General features: G+C 43.3%; 1 protein-coding gene across 4 annotated transcripts in view; it reads left to right on the top strand.

Moving 5' to 3' along the window:
* The window catches only part of Slc26a5 (solute carrier family 26, member 5), a 56,604-nt gene extending 41,341 nt beyond the window's left edge, over positions 1-15,263 (top strand). For 3 of the 4 annotated variants that reach the window (NM_030727.5, NM_001289788.1, NM_001289787.1), the window contains 11 exons: positions 667-814; positions 2,156-2,269; positions 3,158-3,235; positions 3,856-3,951; positions 4,476-4,582; positions 7,256-7,325; positions 8,504-8,596; positions 9,260-9,367; positions 10,210-10,410; positions 10,885-10,939; positions 12,923-15,263. In NM_030727.5, the coding sequence (NP_109652.3) occupies positions 667-814; positions 2,156-2,269; positions 3,158-3,235; positions 3,856-3,951; positions 4,476-4,582; positions 7,256-7,325; positions 8,504-8,596; positions 9,260-9,367; positions 10,210-10,410; positions 10,885-10,939; positions 12,923-13,116 (1,264 nt within the window). In that variant the 3' untranslated portion in view covers positions 13,117-15,263. The remainder of the gene's footprint in view (positions 1-666; positions 815-2,155; positions 2,270-3,157; positions 3,236-3,855; positions 3,952-4,475; positions 4,583-7,255; positions 7,326-8,503; positions 8,597-9,259; positions 9,368-10,209; positions 10,411-10,884; positions 10,940-12,922) is intronic. The other variant, XM_006535818.1, reaches the window with a different exon arrangement.
* The last annotated feature ends 4,874 nt before the right edge of the window (positions 15,264-20,137 follow it).

Here is a 20,137-nt window from a genome sequence, read left to right as displayed (position 1 = left end):
TAGGTGAGTGCTACAGTTATTTAACCCAACACCTTGAACTAAGCAAGATGCATCTGAGAATCCCCCCTGTGACTTATAACACTGTAAGGACTACCTTCCATAGCACTTTAGGATAGGTGTTCCAGACTACAATATTGAAAAATGCCGGGCTCTGCTTTGCACCGTTTCAGACGCCACACTTTGGGGTCATCCTCCAGTTTCCATGCAAGACCTCAGGGGGAGAAAGGATATCTTTTCTGGGTTAGAGCTCAGCTGAAGGGACAATGAATGACAGAGAGAGCAAAGGAAGACTGAGTGTCACCAGGGCAGAAATTCTCCCTTGGGGCAGTGCTTGTCCAAAACACTCCCCACCCCCAGCCTGCTTCAGGTGGTCCTGCATCTGCTCGCTTCCTAGTTGAGAGTCTTAATTTCACTTGTCATCAGACATGAGGTTATTCAGCTATATATAACTGGGCACCCAGTCTATAGAGATAACTCATCCCACAGAAAGCCGCTCTGCAGCCTGGACCAGGAAGAACTTGGGCAGCAGGAGGGCCCTTCTTGTTGCCACCTAAGAAGCAACAGGGTCATCTCATGTGCAAATAGGGCACTCTCCCTGTGCTCCACTCTGTGTGCTTATCCCCTAGTGGTCACAGCACTTGAGCTAAAGTCACCTTGGCTTTTCAGGCTACTTCCTCCGGCCAACCCAGACACCAGCCTGTTCCACCTGGTGTATGTGGACGCCATTGCCATCGCCATCGTTGGATTTTCAGTGACGATCTCCATGGCCAAAACCTTGGCAAATAAGCATGGCTACCAGGTTGATGGCAATCAGGTAAGAACCATCCCCTTTCCCATGGACGCTCTAGTGGAGTGCGCACCAAGCTCCGCTTCTCACAGTGAAGGGCTAGCTTCGTAGGAAAGCCTTTGCTCTGATGGCGGATATAGTTGAAGCATTTATTTATTTGGCACTGCAATGTACTCCTCTCTTTTCTCTCTCTCTCTCTCTCTCTCTCTCTCTCTCTCTCTCTCTCTCTCTCTCCCCTCCCTCCCTCCCTTCTCCCCTCCCTCCTTCCCTCCCTCTTTCCCTCTCTCCCTTGCCCACAAGGTCACACATTATAGCGAATGACCTGGTGGAATTTATTATGAGGCCAGGGTGGACTTACACTCACACGGATCCTCCTGCTTCAGTGTTCTGAGAGTTTGTATTCTCTTTGCTGCCTTCTTTTATAACATAGCTGTAAGTGGGTATTTAATCCAGACTCCATGATCTCTAATCTTATATTGTCTATTTTAGCTCATACTTTTTTTTTCCTTTTTGTGGCAGATTCTTTTCATAGTTACTAAATAGCAAAGGCTTAGCATAGGATGAGAATCCTTTCTTTCTAAGAAAGGTCAAGCAAACACTTCTATATGTTTGTTTGAGACAGGGTTTTACTATGTGTCTCTGACTGTCCTGAAACTCACAGAGATCTGCCTGTCCCTGCCTCCCAAGTGCTGGAATTAAAGGCCTGCACCATCACACCTGGCTAGAAGATAATTTTTGACAGCATGGAATACTGATTTTTTTTTTTAAAAGTCAGTGTCTCACCCACCATGTAACTATGTAACTCAGGTTGGCCTCAAACTTGTGGCAATCCTGCCTCAGCCTCCAGAGTGCTGGGATTAGAGGGCATGGACCCTGTGCCCGTATATGTCTAAAGGAACCAGATGGTCCACATTTATATAAAATCAAGCTAGAAATCCCAAAGTACCACTAAAGCAGGACTCACAGATCCTAAGAAGGCACTGACATTCACTTCTTCATGAGCAACAGACCCGACATCTAAATGATGCCAGTCACCGCGCATCCAGAACTTTCTCTTGAAAAGTATTTTTCAGTTATATGCAATTTTTTTTAGTGGTGTTTATACAGAAAGTGGGTTTGGGAAATTGGGAACAGGTAGGAATCACAGCATTTGTCTCCGACACAATGAAAATTCAAACAGCTTTTCTCCCGTTATACAATATGCTTGAATTCCAAACATTAACTCATAATAAAGAAATGTAGCATTGTAAAGTGGGGGGAAGGGACAGCCTCTGTTGCTGAAGACGTATATCCAGAGCACACCTGCGCTCTTCCCTAAGAGGGACTGAACTATTGTCTGTCGTCTCTGCTTTGTTCCGACATGGAAAGGAGCTCATTGCCTTGGGGATATGCAACTCCATTGGATCTCTCTTCCAAACCTTCTCGATTTCCTGCTCCTTGTCTCGAAGCCTTGTTCAGGAAGGAACTGGAGGGAAAACACAGGTGCGTACACAACAGTCCTCCAACAACCGTGGATCTGACAGTGGTGGGGATTGACAGTCTCTTGATTCTATGCTGAATCCCAAGGTACTCTGCCTGACATCCACACTCCCATCCATGAGCTGGGTAGCGAATCAGAGAAAGGCATGATGGGTTGAAGCAAATCACAAAAAACCCTGAATCTATAGAAAAGAGGACATTCTCCAGTTAAATTGGAAGATATATGAGACTCGACTGGCTACAGTTAACCTTACATGTTCAGAAATGGGCCTTTTCTTCAAGCCTAAAACTGACTGTGTCCCTGAGGGTAGCTCCATCCAATGGAACAGTGGTTGTCCTTTGCACCATCCAACAAGGCAGCCATTAGCAACGTGCAGCTCATGAGTGCCTGAAATGTGGCTATGCAACCAAGACCTTTAATATTAATTTTTAAAAGCTGAAATCATGACCTGCATGTGATGGATGGCCACAATATTGGGCAGCGCATGCTGGTCTGAGCCTTCCGATCCTGGGCTTAGATTGGCACCCAGTGTCTTTGTTCCACCTCTGACAAGAACATTTAACCAGGATGTTTAAGCAGTTCAGATCAATGTTTGGAAAGGAATGGCTTTTTTTGTTTGTTTGTCTTTTTGTTTTGGTTTTTCGAGACAGAGTTTCTCTGTATGGCCCTGGCTGTTCTGGAACTCACTTTGTAGACCAGGCTGGCCACGAACTCAGAAATCTGCCTGCCTCTGCCTGGGATTAAAGGCGTGCACCACCACGCCTGGCTAGGAATGTTCTTTAAACTGATATGTTCTTGATTTTCCCACAAAGAATGTGGAAAAAATAAGGTCAGCCTGTGTATGCTGTGTTCTAGTTTAAAAGCCCCTCCCCTGTGTCTTCTCTCGCCAGCTTGCAGGTTGTTTGGCCTCGTTGATGATTCTGTTGGTCATATTAGCCACCGGATTCCTCTTTGAGTCGTTACCCCAGGTGTGTACTGTGGGCTTGATGGGAGGAGGATCATGCTACTCTGCTTGTTTATGTTCTGTGGCCATCTTGAAGAGTGATTTCTTCTATCTAATGTATCGTTAGCAGGGTTACCATGGGAAACAGCCATGGCTAGGACTAAATCCTGCTCCATAGCCTATTGACAGCTGTGTGTCCTGAGCTCCTACACAGTTTCCTTATCAGGGAAGTGATGTTTGCACTGGCTGGTCCCAAGATCTTTGACCTCTGTGACCTTCCATTTTTGTTAAATGTTACAAGACATTTGTTTGCTGGTTGTATTTAATCTAAAAGAAATCAGAAAAAGAAATAAAGGCCTAAGGAGAAGAACCATAGATGGAAAAATAATGCCTGTAGTCACGAAGTCGATTCTGGGGCTCTTGCCATGCAGATTTCCTGTTAGGACTTGTACCTGCTGGTTCAAGGCCAATTTTAAATAACCAAATGCTGGGAGTCCCATCCAGGCCTTCAAAGGTCCCCTGAGAGCCCCTTGAGGAGTAAGTGGGGCAAAGGTGTGGGAAAGGCAGAAGGAAGACGGTGAGAAGCCAGCAAAAGGGGCCCTGTGAGCATGACTTCAAGGCACGGGTGGATGGGCTGTGTTGCAGGCTGTCCTTTCCGCCATTGTGATCGTCAACCTGAAAGGAATGTTCATGCAGTTCTCAGACCTGCCTTTTTTCTGGAGAACCAGCAAAATAGAGCTGGTAAGTAAAAGTGGCTGTTGGTTACAGGTCACTGTGGCAGGTGCCGGTGGTGGGAATGAAACTGTGAGATGGAGATTAATGTGGTCAATTGTTGTGTTACTCAGGCAAGGATTGGGGAGGGGGGAGAGGTGTGCATGTATGTGCGCATGGGTGTGTTACTTAGGAGAAGTGTGTATGTGCATCTGTGTACGTGTGTGTGTGTGCATATGTGTGTGTATGTGTGCATGCATGAGTGTGTATGTGCATCTGTGTGTGTGTGTGCATGTATGTGCATGTATGTGCACGTGGATGAGTGTGTATGTGCATCTGTGTACCTGTGTGTGTGTGTGCATGTGTGTGTGTGTGCATGTATGAGTGTGTATGCGCATCTGTGTACCTGTGTATGTGTGTATGTGTGCGTGTATGAGTGTGTATGTGCATCTGTGTACCTGTGTGTGTGTGTGTGTGTGTGTGTGTGTGTGCGCGTGCATACTTCGTAGGGAATTATTAAAACGTTCTCCAGAGGCCTCTTCACTTTCCTTTAGACCATCTGGCTGACCACCTTTGTGTCCTCCCTGTTCCTCGGCTTGGACTACGGACTGATTACCGCCGTGATCATTGCTCTGCTCACAGTGATTTATAGAACACAGAGGTGAGTGCCCGCCCTGCTGAAATGGTTGCAGCTGAAGTTACAGTGTGGCCTTAAGCATAGACTCAGTGGGAAAGGAGCCAAATAGTGCTCGATCAGGGCTATAAGAAGAGCCTCGTGATAGGACTCATGCTTACCATGTTCAAAGCCCTGAACTCAAGTCCCAACACCTAAAAATGAGGATTGAACGCAACGTTCTTCTTCCTCCAAAGCACGGTAGAAAAACTCCTCCTCTGCAGCTGCCTTTTTCCTCCTGGGATCAGGACGTGCCACCTGTACCTTCTACCCAGCGATTGCCCCCCACCTCCCATTTACTGACAAATCAAGAACTAATTGGGGAACAGGCCATTAGCATCAGAATCTCCCCCTATACCTCACGCTTGGAACTGAATGCTTGGAATTGAGCCTGGGTCCTCTGGAAGAGAAGCAAGCGTTCTGAACCACTGAGCCATCTCTCTGCAGCTCCCTACCATCCATTTTCCCTCTAAGAAAGCCTATGATGCAGGGTCTTATTAGAACGCAGAGGGATTCTCTGTCTTGGAGCTCTGATAAACAATATGCTTTAAAGATACCTAGGGAGCTGAGGTGTAGCTCAGTGAGACAGCATAAGATTACTGGATGCAAGGTCCCAACTCAACCCTGCACTCTAAAACAAACCAGCAAAGATCCATGTCCTTTGACAAACTACAGGACAGAATTTCAGATGCAAGCTGCTTACTTTCTTTACTTAGTAAGGGTTTCGATTTCTTATCATTGGGTGGGCAAGGGTTGTTCTTTGGGTTTTATTTTGTTTTTAATGATATACTTCTCTATCTTCCTCCTATAAATAATTAAACTTGAGTTTTAAGTCCTGTTCTTTGATTTCCCTGGGATTTTGCAGGTTGGCATTTGGGAAGCCATCGCTCAGAATGCCTGTCTATTCTCAGTTGCTTCTTATTCAATAACTAGGGCAAACTTCCAGGAGTCCATTACTAGCACATTGGCTTCCACGTTGGCTTAGTTAGGGTTTCTATTGCTGCAATTAAACGCCATGATCAAAAAAGCAAGTTAGGCTGGGCGGTGGTGGCGCACGCCTTTAATCCCAGCACTCGGGAGGCAGAGGCAGGCAGACTTCTCAGTTCGAGGCCAGCCTGGTCTACAAAGTGAGTTCCAGGACAGCCAGGGCTACACAGAGAAACCCTGTCTCGAAAAACCAAAAAAAAAAAAAAAAAAAAGCAAGTTGGGAAGGAAAGGGCTTATTTGACTCACTTCTGCATTGTAGTCCATCTCTACAATGAAGGAAGCCTGGACAGGAACTCAAACAGTGCAAGAACCTGGAGTCAGGACCTGACTCAGAGGCCACGGAGGGGTGCAGCTCACGGGTTTGCTCAGCTTGCTTTCCTACAGAACCCAGGACCACCAGCTCAGGGACTGCACCATCCAAAATGGGCTGGGCCTTCCTCCATCAATCAGTAATTCAGAAAATGCCTTACAGCTGAATCTTCTGGTCCCTCCTTCCAGATGACTCTACTTTGTGTCAAGTCGACATAAAGCTGTCCAGCACAGGTGTGGTCCAAGCACTCAGGCTCCCTCAGAACACACAGTTCTGAAGAGAAATCACTGCATTCAGCAACCATTCCTAAGCCTGTTCTCCAGGAACTGTGGGCGCTATTGATGCCATGGAGGTTTTGCTTCACCCACACGCTCATGGTTTAGTCAGCTTTATAAAGCACAATAAAGTGATGTTAAATCTTCCTTGAGTTGATATTTGTGGTGGTTCTGCTGTGCTCCCACAGAAAGACCAGATTCTTGTAGTCAGAGACATTTTCCTTCCCTTTGATGAGTTGGTCTTCCTCTGAGGATGACAGGCAGATAATAATGATACCACTGATGTGGACAAGATTATGAAGTAAGATTGGGAGTGAGTGGCCATAACCATTTATGTGCCTACCTCTTTGTAAGGACCACTGCTTTATTATGAATATAACTGTTTATGTGCCTGGCTATTTGTAAAGGCCAATGCTTACGTCATTCCGTTCCCATAACCCAGTGGTTAGCATCTCCATTTCCGCACCTGTGGAAATGCAGCCCGAGCGTGACTGAGGAGCTTACCTCAGACATAGCGTGTGCTGAGAGAATGACTTAGATGTAGCTTTCCATGGACCTAGACTTTCTCATAGAAAGAGAGTTTTTCATAGACCAGTGATCAGTCACCAGTGATTTTTGTTTGTTTTGGGTTTTGTTTATTTCTTCGGTTTTCTTTGAGACAAGATTGCTCTGTATATCCTTGGCTTTCCTGGGACTCACTCTGTAGACCAGGCTGGCCTTGAACTCAGAGATCTGCCTGCCTCTGCCTCCCGAGTGCTGGGATTGAAGGCGTGTACTGCTACCACTTGGCTTTAGAGACTGATTTTTAAACCAATTTTTATCGTCTTCATAAAATAAGAACATATAGCTGGCTACATATGCCACATTAGGGGTAGGTATGACAGACTGTGGTAAGAAGCAATAAACCCCATGGATATTTTTGGAAAGAGGCCTCTTTGCTCTAGGCATCCACTGGACAGTAAACAGGGATGGCCTCTCTGAGATCAGTAGGACCTAGACCTGCACAGAAATGGTGCCTGGGCACTCCAGGGGGTCAGGATAGCCCTTTCCTCATTTGCCTATTGAGCTGATCCTTTCTTCTCTCTACAGTCCAAGCTACAAAGTCCTGGGGCAGCTCCCTGACACGGATGTGTACATTGACATAGATGCATATGAGGAGGTAGGACCTTTGTCTAATGTCTTAATGATTGTAAGCATGTGAGGACTGTGTCTACCCATAGCAAAGGAGGCAAGAAGAGAGAACTAGGGGTTGATATGAAAAGATGCAATCTCAGTCACTGTCTAGACTCAGTTCTGTGCTCTATACTGTATGGTAACTACCTCACTTTCTAATACTCATTCTTAATGAGAATGGGTACATAAGCACACATTTAAAAACACTGAAGCTGAGAACATGGCTTGCATGGATATGGGTTTCTTTTGATGAGTTTAAGCCAATGAAGAAATACCAGTTTCAATCATGTTAAAATCGAGGTGGTGGGGCCACGGCATTGTCTAGCTTCCTCTTTAAGATTTAAAATTATACCTTCAAAGTTCCTTAATTCTGAATGCTCTTGTCTTATATAGATTTGCAAAGACGTTATAAAATCTCTGAAAACTAATTAATCTCTTTTCTGCTTGGGGGAAAAAAGTCTCTGATTCACTATCAAGTATTGGGAAATGAGCCTGATGTTGGAATAGGTAAATTTTTAAAAAATAAATTACTAAACTCCAAATGGCAGCTTTGGGTCCATGAAGATTCTTGAGAAAATGTTCACTTTGCTTTATTGGAGTTGAATTGTGGATCAAACCAAGTAAATCTGTGCCTGTGTTCACCTCACTGGTGTGCGGGCCAGACTGGCAGCAGCCTCACTTCCGGTCCTGTTCACCTCACTGGAGTGCGTGGGCCGACTGGCAGCAGCCTCACTTCTCGTCCACATTCTTTTCTCCTTTGGATGTTTAACCCTCGCTTTCCCTTGCATTTGCTGTTTAAAAAAAAGAAGAAGCAAAGCCTATCTTGTAAAATAAATAGGAAGATGTATGTTTTCTAAGCTTTCGAGTGAGGTGTGCGTGGCGATCTGTTCTCAGGTCTGGGTTCCTCGAGAGGTGGAGGTGGGGGCATTGCTCAGCCCAGGAGCTGAGGATCAGCCTGGGCAACCATCTCACAGGAACAAAACCTTTTCTTTGTACTATTCCTCCTCTCAGAGTTTGAATAGAGTAATGTAACTTTGTCTAAAAATGGGACGAGGGCTCTTCACACTGTCTCTCTGTGTTCATCTTCATGTTAGAGGAGGAAGCAGATTGCAACTTTGATTAGAAATATACCCAGGTGCTAAAATCATCATGTTTTCTTCTCAGGTGAAAGAAATTCCTGGAATAAAAATATTCCAAATAAATGCCCCAATTTACTATGCAAATAGCGACTTGTATAGCAGCGCTTTAAAAAGAAAGGTGAGCCACCTTTTGTTTATTTGTTAAGAGTAATAATTTAAAAATAAAGACAAAAGTTTAATTTTTTATTAGAAATCAAAAGTTGATTCTTTCAAAGGAGAGCGGTGTAGGTTAGAAAGGCTAGAAGGATCACTTTTCCACCTCAGTATTCCTACGAGAGTAAAATAGATGCAAACCTTACTATTTTAAACATTTTTAAATGCACCACGCAGTGTCTGGCGTTGAGTACGTTCCCATGTCTACACAGTCATCAGCACGGCTTATTCTTTTGTCATATGTACACGTTACCTTTAAAAAGAAGTGAGAAAGCAGTCTTTCTCTGGGGACTGTAGGTCGTGATTAAAACTCGACATCCTCTAACCCATGAACACAAGGTTAAGAATCTAAGCCTTCTAAGTTTAGTAAGTACCACTGTACAGTTGTCGTTGTTGCTGCTGCTTTTTCCAGTTCTTTATTGCCTGCTAGTCTTGAATAAAGACTCAGATCAAGAAAAACTAGCCGAACAATCTCTCAAGGAGTAACTCAGCTCAGGGCATCTGAGGGCAGGGCAGAGCAAGGCTGGGGCACAGAGAGCATTGGCCAGGAGAGAGTTGAAGATTTTGTGTTGTCCTGGTGGGTCCCGGGAAGCTGTGCAATGACCTTACGTGTCTTATCTTTGTAAAGACTGGAGTAAACCCAGCACTCATTATGGGAGCGAGAAGAAAGGCCATGAGGAAGTACGCCAAGGAAGTTGGAAATGCCAACGTGGCCAATGCTACTGTTGTCAAAGTGGTAAGCGGTCTGCATGGCATCCATCTTTAACCAGGCTAAAATCTAAACACAGCCTGAAGAGGCGAACATGGAGAAGGATCTAGGTTTCCTCTGTGTGGTGTAGATGTGTGACAAAGCTGGGTGTGGTAGGACGTCAGAAGGCAGAGGCAAGAGATCAAGGCCAGCCAAGGACACATGAGATCTTGTCTCAAAAAAACAAAATAAACAAGATAGTGATAAAGTCAGTTATGAGGATGTTTATGAAGTAAGTAGTAAAAGAATTGTTTTTAAAACTTAAAATCACATAGCACCTTAAAAATTTGGCCACTATACTTTGTAAATCAGCTGATAATTAAAAACTCATAGGCTAGTTTTTGCTGTTTAGACTTCTGGTAACTTGTGGCCTGTCATGCTGAGGTTAATAGGACTTTTCTAAATTAGGGGAAAAGTGGGGACAAGAGTAGGATGTATAAAGTATCCTGGACTATGTGGAGTATGTGTGCCTGAAGAAATTTAGCAAAATCTGTTTTTTGAGAACACATGGGTTTATTTTTCATTATAAATCTTTCTCACAGGAAAAAAAATGAGTTGTTTAGAAAATTCATGTCTTATGGGGCTGGAGAGAGGGCTCAGCAGTTATAAGCATTGGTTGCTCTTCCAGAGAATGCAGAACCTACATGGTGGCTCACAGCTGTCTGTAACTGCAGTCCTGGGGATCTGATGCCCTCTTCTGCCCTCTTCTGGTTGCCATGGGTACTGCATACACATGATGTACACATGCAGACAAATCACTCCTATGTATAAAATAAAAGTTAATTTAAAAAACAGAAAGAAGAAAATTCATGGTCTCATTTTGGTCATAGGATGCAGAAGTAGACGGAGAAAATGCTACAAAACCTGAAGAAGAGGATGATGAAGTCAAATTTCCCCCAATAGTCATCAAAACAACATTTCCTGAAGAGCTGCAGAGATTTTTGCCCCAGGGGGAAAATGTCCACACTGTCATTCTAGACTTTACGCAGGTCAATTTTGTGGATTCTGTTGGAGTGAAAACTCTGGCCGGGGTAAGTGCCACCTGGAACAAGTCCTTCAGTGTCTGCAATACCCTGCACCCCATTGGCCACCTCAGGGACAGGGACCACAGGCCCTTGCCGATTCTTTCTAGAGAGGGCAATATAATGATCCCCGTGTAACAACCCTCCCTCAGCTTCAACAATTAACACTTTATGGCCAGCCTGACTTCCTGAATTCCCAACACTACTTCTTCTTATTGTGACGCATGTCCTAGATGTCACATTATCTGAACATATCCTAGTACCTACCTCTATAACATGTCTTTTAAAACCATTATCATAATATCTTTATTACAAATTTAATAATGTGCTGATACTCTGAGTTCTCATTGTCAGCACGGAAACCAGGTAAGTACAAAATCACTCTTAGCTTATTAGCTCAGTGGTGCATAATTGTTAAAGCTGAGAAACCGGAGTAATGAATTTGAGTGCCTCGTATTAAGCTTTGTTTCACTATTATTACAGATTGTGAAAGAATATGGAGATGTTGGAATTTATGTATATTTAGCAGGATGCAGCCGTGAGTATACCTTAGAATGGGAAAGGCTATTTTCATTTTTATTTTAGATTTATTTATTGGTAGTAGTGTTTGCCTGCAAGTATGTACATGAACCATATGCATGCCTGGTGCCTGAAGAGATAAGCTTTAATAATATAGCTTTTTTTCCATATAGAATAAACTGCACTTACAATTTTTCCTATAATTTAAGTTTTTTATAAAATTTTTTAAAAATTCTTCTAAAAACAAAATCACTGTGCAGCCCGTTTTGAAATCTGCTAGCTGTGGGCACTAAGATGGTCTTCTGAGATGGCGTTGGAGGGCAGGAGCTTCTCAGCATTTATTTTAGTAGCTACGACACACCTGTTGTATTTCTGTAAACCACTCTGTTAGAATTCCCATCCAGTGTGAATATCAGGAATAACTTTCCTGACATTTTTGGGTTTTTGTTATATTTTGGTTAAAACCGTGCTTAAAAACAAAATCCACATAAAGACATCATTATTCATCTGTTTAGTTGGTGAGAATAAAACCGCCCATAGTGCATTTCAAAGGCACATGGTGGGAATGGGTTCTCACAGGTGAAGTAGTGACTGTGGAAAAAGTAGCAGCCCCTGTGGAGGGCAAACCAACAGTAGCTTTCAAGGTTACAACCTTTTCATTCAGCAAATCCACAGCCAACTGCAGATACACATAGCCATCTGTCCATTACATCAATGGCTATAAAAACAAAAGGCTAGAAAAGTCTTAAGTGTCAAAAGAAAAGGGCCCCAATGGAGGTGGGCAAGGTGGTGCACACCTTTAATCCCAGCGCTAAGCAAGCAGAGGCAGATGGATCTCTGTGAGCTAGAGGCTGGTCTAGTCTACAGAGTGAGTTCCAAACCAGCCAGGGGTATATAAAGAGCCCATCTCAAAAAGAGGGGAGGAGTAAACCCCAATAAATGAATATACAGTATAGATGTACAAAAGACTCATATCATGCAATGTAAATAAATACATAAACAAATAGGTCTGGGGCTATAGCTCAGATGGTAGAGTGTTTGCTGGGCATGCATAGAACCGGGATTCAAACACAGCCGAAATGAAAATTAAAGTAAACACAGTTCAGAATTATAGAGAAACAGTGTGTGTAATATTTTGGGTAAGAAAGGAAGGAAAATAAGAAGTTGTTGTCTTTTTTAAGCAGGCTTGTTCCTCAAATTTGTAATCCTGTTTGCCTCTCAAGAGGCAAGATTATAGACGTGTACCACTGTGCCTGGCCAGAATAGATATTTGTGTCTGTTTATTATACATATACATACATACATATATATATATATATATATATATATATATATATATATATATATATATATATATATTTTTTTTTTTTTTTAAGAAGGTGTGCAGTCCTGGCCATCCTGGAACTCTCTCTGTAGACCAGGCTGGCCTTGAACTCACAGAGATCCACCTGCCTCTGCCTTCCTAGGGCAGGGATTCAAGGTGTCCCCATGAGTCACCACAAGGGCTTATGTTTATATTTTCATTGGGAAATCATGGAGGAATACATAGAAAGAAATAAAAAGTCATTTCCTGAGATTAGAACTGTGACAGGATCGAGACAGAAACTAGAGTAAGACTTACATAGCATTCAATATTTAAAACTTTGTTATGTACAGAGTGCAGTGGCCCACACCTTTGATCCCAGCACTCTGGAGACAGAGGCAGGCAGCTTTCTGCATATGTTCTCTCTCTCTCTCTCTCTCTCTCTCTCTCTCTCTCTCTCTCTGTGTGTGTGTGTGTGTGTGTGTGTGTGTGTGTGTGTGTGTGTGTAAAATGTGAGATACCAGGCATAAGCCCCAGCATGTGGGAAAGGTGGTGGCAGAATTCAAGGCCAGCCTAGGTTACATAAGAACCTGTCTCTAAATTAACAAATTAAATTTTCAAGCCATAAGTGAACCGGCTTTTTTCCACTGTTTAAGACCAAAACTTGGAATGTGATTTGATTTTCTTTTCTTTGTATAGCACAAGTTGTGAATGACCTCACCCGCAACAACTTTTTTGAAAATCCTGCCTTGAAAGAGCTTCTGTTCCACAGTATCCACGATGCAGTCCTGGGCAGCCAAGTTCGGGAGGCAATGGCTGAACAAGAAGCCACAGCGTCACTTCCCCAGGAGGATATGGAGCCCAATGCCACACCCACCACCCCCGAGGCATAAAGGCCCTGTATGGGGTTGTGCACCGCTCCTGAATTCTGGACTTAAACACTTTAAATCCAAGGTCATAGGTTTTTTTTTCAAGCCCTAAGGGAAATGCTAGCAGTTACGGCTCGATTTGGAGGGTGAACGAGGCATAGCACGATGCACTGCATTGTTTAGATTGAAATATTTCAAAGATTAACAGGCCTCTTGCACTTATACAGTTACATTTCCATCATACCTTAATGTTATCTCTGTTTTGTGGGGTTTTTTTTACTCCTGATTTCTTTATTATCTGAAATCTTTGGAAACTAATCACATAAAACTACAAAATTAGCAAATGTCTTAAAATCGGCATGTAAAACATAAATTACCTCTAATTTTAAACCTTCGTTTATTAATGTACTACTCAAACCTAAAAAAGAGAGACAGAGGAAAAGAAAAGCAGTCGCTCTAAAGCTAATCTCACATCATTTTTTTACAAAAAGAAACTGTTCCTTCTAACTGCACCCGCACACACCCTGATCACAAAACAGTTCGTCTAATTGTCTTGGCTGAGCGCATTTCCAAGATGGAATTTTCTATGTCACTCCCATTGTCCCTGGTTATGGAGAAAGCCATGTTTTCCTTTATTAATGGCTTTTGGTCCGGCCAATGTTAGCTTCCCTCCCGATAGTCTCCATTCTCGTCTTTACTTCTGGAGACACTTCTGGCTCACTCTGTCTTCATTGAAAGCTGCTGCTGCCGGAAGAGTTTTGAAGCAGAGCTGGAGCAGTGCCCCTGTGGTTACTTGTGTGGGGTCTGGTGGAGATGGCAGATGTGTTCCTTGCCGTTTGACTACCTATGGCAAACGCAGGCTTGGCCATCTTTGTTGGGAGGCCTGCGATTCTTCAGCGGATCGTTTTGCAGTGCTGCAACCAGAACTTCCCCTCCATTTCTGGAAGAAACAGTCTTAGTTTTCCCAGTTTTTTCTGCTACTTCTTCATGTTGTTCGGAGGCTCCAGCTTGCTGCGTCTTCCCAGGCTGCTCTCCCACCCTCCCGTCTCCCACCTTCCCGGCTCCCACCTTCCCGGCTCCCACCTCCCGTCTCCCACCTTCCCGGCTCCCACCTTCCCGGCTCCCACCTACCCGGCTCCCACCTACCCGGCTCCCACTTCCTGGCTCCCACCTTCCTGTCTCCACTTAGTGTTATCTTTGTAGGATGAGTTAAACTCTTACAACTTAAGTAGGTAACTTAGAGCATGCTGTTGCCAGGTGGCTAGTGGCTCCTGAATTTTGCACTTGTTTGAGAACAGACTGTAATCAATTTCCTAACAGAAGAGGAGATCTACAATGCGCTAGACATGCTGGCTTTAAAATAATTTTTTACTATTACAGAATGATGTAAATGCATTATGGATGTTGAGAACTAAATGGACAAAGGAGAATAAGAACGCACTCAGAGGTGACTATCACAGGCACCTTAATGAGGCTCCCTCCAGGTCTTTTCCTGTATATACATATTCCCTAACAAAAATAAGCACAGGTCTGCATAGTGTTCTATAGTCGATCTTTTTAGTTGACAACCTCCGCTTTGTTATTCCAAAGTATTCCCCCATACAGTATTCAGGTTTCCTATTGTCCTCAAATTTGCTGTTGATTTGTCTAGACTTGTATTAATTCTATGATTTTACATTGTAATTGGTCATGTGCCTTAAGTCTATTTCAATCTATACAGTTCTTTTTGTCTCTTAAAAATACGTAGATGACTAAGATAGTTGTATTGAAGAATCCCATCTTGTGACTGTGTCTAGTTCCTTCTCCAGTGTTACTGGACTTGCTCAGCTAGTCCTCATGTTACCTGTCATCCAGACGTCATTATTCAAGACACATGGACATGAGTTAAGTAATTTATGCTAGTCTGGACCCTAGATAAAACATGCTTCATATTGTACCACTCAGAAAAACACAGGCCATCTAGCTTGCCTACCTTTTAGAGTGTGCAGATAAACTACTGGATCAACATGGCAGTCTAACCCTTCAGCTGGTTTTTATAGTATATATTATTATCCATATGATGTTCCTTTGGCATTAAATAAATGTCATTTCTCATTAAGCCAGAAATTATAACACTGGGTGACAGTCCTTGCCGAAGTGAACTATTTTATTAAAGTTTGTCCATTTCTTTCTAGCTCTCTTGTTTTTCCTGTACTTATTAGAAGGTCAGTCTATGTAAACTATAGCTTTCCCTCCTCAACTTCAACTATTTGGTCATTCCTTGTCTTAGTCAGGGTTTCTATTCCTGCACAAACATCATGACCAAGAAGCACGTTGGGGAGGAAAGGGTTTATTCAGCTAACATTTCGACATTGCTGTTCATCACCAAAGGAAGGCAGGACTGGAACTCAAGCAGGGCAGGAAGCAGGAGCTGATGCAGAGGTCATGGAGGAATATTTCTTACTGTCTTGCTTCCCTTGGCTTGCTCAGCCTGCTCTCTTATAGAACCAAGACGACCAGCCCAGGGATGGCACCACCCACAAGGGGACCTCCCCATTTGATCACTAATTGAGAAAATACCTTACAGCTGGATCTCATGGAGGCATTTCCTCAACTGAAGCTCCTTTCTCTGTGATAATTCCAGCTTGTGTCAAGTTGACACACGACCAGCCAGTACAGTTCTAAACACAGATCTGACAGGCAAGGCAGGCTGAAGGTTCCGTGTCCACTTAATCATCATGTTAGACTTGGGGGTTTTATAGTATTAATGTGCTTTATAACATTGGGCTCTTTTTGGTGCTCAAAGTGTCACAACTCTGGCCACTGAGCTTCACTGCCTGTTCTGCTTTTGTTGTTGATGGTGAAGTAGCCTTAAAAAAATCAGTCTTTAAGAAAGCTAGCCTCAGCCGGGCATGGTGGTGCACGCCTTTAATCCCAGCACTCGGGAGACAGAGGCAGGCGGATTTCTGAGTTCGAGGCCAGCCTGGTCTACAAAGTGAGTTCCAGGACAGCCAGGACTACACAGAGAAACCCTGTCTCAAAAACACCAAAAAAAAAAAAAAAAAGAAAGAAAGCTAGCCTTCTAGGTATAGTTGGCTATTTTCCTGTGGTTCATCAAACAGCCTGTCAGTACAAAGCTGCTCTCACATTCTTTATAGTTAATATGTTTAAAGGTTGGGGGGGGGGGTTAAGCCAATTTCATTTTGGCCTTTCGGTGAGACAGGGTTTCTCTGTTGTAGCCCTGGCTGGCCTGGAACTCACAGAGATCTGTCTGCTGGTGCTTCCCAAGTTCTGGGACTAAAGGCATGCACCACCACTGCCTAGCTCTTATTCTTTCTAACATCAGTTTATTTACGTTAAATCAAAGCACAAGCCAGCCTGTCTGAAGCTGTTTCTGCTTAGGTGTTATTGGGGTTTTGTTTGTTGTGTGTGTGTGTGTGTGTTGTTTTTGAAGGGTCTCTAGAACTCACTCGGCTACACAGTGAGTTCTAGAGTTAGAGGCCTGGGCTGCCTGGTGCCCAGCTAAGAGCTGCCTTTAAGAATTTGTCATTGTGACTTTGTTGCTGTTTGCCATGCCTGTTGTCATTTTATGTCAGTTTCCATGAAGATGTTGCCGGATACCAGTAGAATTATATTAGTTCCTTAATAACTTCACTAATGATTCAAAGTAGACCATGTCCTTCCTAGCCTGGCCTGCATGAAACAGCTTCCCATCCAGGCACTTCTTTGCAGGCATCACGCACAAGACCAGATACATCTGCATTCCGACAGACTGCCTTGTGAAAGAGCACACAGATACAGCTTAAACTCACAGAAGCCTTGATAAAAGGGCCTACATCATTTTGGGCATTTAAGTAGAGTTTAAAGCTTTAAACAATATTTCAAAAACACTGAACTGCGTATTCCTTAGCAACAGTTTCAAGTCCTATTGGCCAATAAACATGTCACCAAAGGGCATTTATTCTACATCTTACCTGCTTATATTTTGTTCAAATTCTTCCATTTAATTTTTTTTTAGTAGAATCCTATCATGTATATAAAAGAATACTTGTTTCACAGGGTTGAAAAATATAGCTTTGGTTTATTATGCATCTGAAAATGTTAAATGTTTAATACTCCACCTATATGTAAATATATCCAAATACTCAGAATTATTTCACATGGAAATTTTCTTGACTATTTTTAAAATCTTAACTCTTCCTTCTCTTGCAAAAAGTCAGTGTATAAGCCTGCCTCTCTGTGGACCTTAAAAACCACCATGGCATATCTTACTACGCTTTTGCACCCTATCCAAGCCGTATTATAAGGCTGGCAAGTCGGCTCAATGGGTAGGTCTAAGCCAAACCCGATGACTGAAGTCCAATCCCCAGGACCAACGTGATGAAAGTACCAACTTCCCCCAGGGGTCCTCAAGCCTTCATGTGTTCTCAAACACACACAGAGTGAAAAGTAAAATTGAAAAGTGGGTATTATGGATGACAGATACAGGACTTAAGACTTAAGCCAGCCTTGTTTCATGGCAGTACAGGAAGAAAGTTGTTCTCAGGAAGGTCTCATAAAGAAATCCTTGCTCTCAAATCCTACATAGTACACTTCATGAATCTATGTAATCTGGCTAGCAGTTCAGGTGATGGTGGGATTGCAATGGCCAACGGCCTCTGGAGTGGAATCCAGAAAATAGTTAACAATACGGGCCCGATTCAAGGCCTGGGAGCTGCTCATTTTGTAGTTTTCAGTGTCTGAACTCTATTCCATGCACTCTCATCCTGTGTAGTGGAGAGAAACCTGCCAGCAAGTGAGAATTTTGCGGAAATGAGCCTGGCGTCTTGTGTGCATGAAGGGTAGCAACCAGAGACCCTTTCTTGGAATGATAGCAATTGTGCTTTCTATTCGATGGTGGTAGTGGTAAGGTGCCCTTATGTGGGGACCAAAGAAGGTCTGTGATAGATGGGAAAGGCCTATCTTGTTAAAGAGAGTAAATCAATTTTTTTTTTTAAACTTTCTTGAGCCTGTATGCTTCTGAGTGCAAAATGCTGTTTTGTTTTTTGTTTTGTTTTTTTTTTAAGTGTTTCAGGAATACTTTTCTAGGATTCAGTATACTGAGATTCTTGACAATGTTTTGAGATAAAGGTTTGGGAACTGATAATGTATTATCTAATTCTCCTCAAACCCACCAGCAAAACTGTGGGCAGTTAGCCCTGGACCACCCCACGGCTGTATACTGACTGAGACAGAATCAAGTTTGGACACTTTAATGACACTCTTCTCCAGCCACCGACCTGAATTTACTCTCCTGTGAGGGTAACTTCATAATGGTTTGTTCTACGTCATACCTCAAGCAAGACTAGAGCAGGGTTAGAAAAAACATTTTCTAGTAAAAAAAAAAAATCACTGTATTTTACAAACAAAAGGCTTTCTACTTGAAAACTCTAAGCTTAATTTTTCAGTGTAACACAGCAACTTTTCTCTGATCTCCTTTTTCTTCTAACTTAAAAATGTACAGTCCCTTGGTATTTAGCAATTTATTTGTGAAAATTATACTTCAATAAAAATACTGTTTATTGTGCTTTTGTGTCAATATTGAGGAGGGTAAGATTTAAGGGCTGTGGAGACAGCTCATCTCATAAAGAATTTGCTGTGTAAAAATGATGACCCCAGCTGGGCGGTGGTGGCACACGCCTTTAATCCCAGCACTTGGGAGGCAGAGACTGGCGGATTTCTGAGTTTGAGGCCAGCCTGGTCTACAAAGTGAGTTCCAGGACAGCCAGGGCTATACGGAGAAACCCTGTCTCAAAAATCAAAAACAAAAACAAACAAACAAAAAATGATGACCCCTGTCTGGCCCATAAGAATCCATGTTTTTAAAAGTCAGGTATGGAGGTATTGGGAAGATTTGGGGAATCCATGGGCCTCCACTAGCAAGAACTCTTTATCTTATTAAAGTCAAAACAGGGTGGCTGATATAGGCTGGCTGATAACATTAGGGCAAGAGATTTTGTGCTCAGCAGTCGTATTATCTGGCAAGTTCTAAGATAATAAAGCTATCAGTGTTTTTCCTCTGTGGAGCATAGGTGGGCAGAGAGAGAACCGGGGTGGTAGCTGGCAGCTTGGAAATGTTAGCCAGAAGGAACAAGGGAAAGGCTGGTGGGAGTACAGACAGCAGCTCCTGGCTTTCCCAGGGTTGGGGTTGGTTGATATTGCAGGAGGGGCTGGGAGCCTGATTGCAGCCATCCCAGGAAAGGTGGTAGCTGGCCGCTGGCAGAGCTAGCTCAGAGGAATAAAAAAGGAAGCCAGATTGGCCAAAGCACGGGAAGCAGCTCTAGGGCTGCAGCTCCCTGGGAGCTGGGAGAGGGGTTGGCAGTAGCCATTCTCAGAGCTAAGCTGGGAGGACAAAGGCGTTTTGTGCGGTCCTGCCTGGACAAAGGTGAAAGTGAGTTTGGTTTTTTGTTTTTTGAATTTTTATTTTTATGTATGTGAGTACACTGTCACTATCTTTAGACACACCAAAGAGGACTTTGGATCCCATTACAGATGGCTGTGGGCCACCATGTGGGTGCCTGGAATTGAACTCAGGACCTCTGGAAGAGCAGTCAGTGCTCGTAACAGCTGAACCATCTCTCCAGCCCAAAAATGAGTTTTTAAAAATTACACTCAACCACAAGGAGGCACAAGCCTTTAATCCAAGCACTTGGGAGGCAGAAACAAAGGCAGGCAGGTCTGAGTTCAAGACCAGCCTAATCTACATGGTGAGTTCCAAGTCAGCCAGGGCTCCTAGAAGGACCCTGCCTCAAAATACATCTAACCAATTAAAAGTAATTAAAGTAGAGGTGAGTTTAATCAGAATTTTACCATTAAGGAAGCAATTTTTCTCTAAATTTACACAATTCTGAATTTCCTAAATCCTCACATTTAACCCTCTTTACCTGCTGACATTTCACTGTTCATTAAAATCACCAATTCTAGACTGATTTGGAACTGGTCAAAAGGGAACGGACAATGAATGCTTCAACTTTAAAAACCATTCGGTCCACGCAGGGGGTATATTGTTCAGTGGTAGGGTGTTTGC

This window comes from Mus musculus, chromosome 5 (assembly GCF_000001635.26).
Source record: "Mus musculus strain C57BL/6J chromosome 5, GRCm38.p6 C57BL/6J".
NCBI lineage: Eukaryota > Metazoa > Chordata > Mammalia > Rodentia > Muridae > Mus > Mus musculus.
The sequence above is the reverse complement of the archived record's forward strand: the minus strand, read 5'-3'. Positions and strand labels throughout refer to the sequence as shown.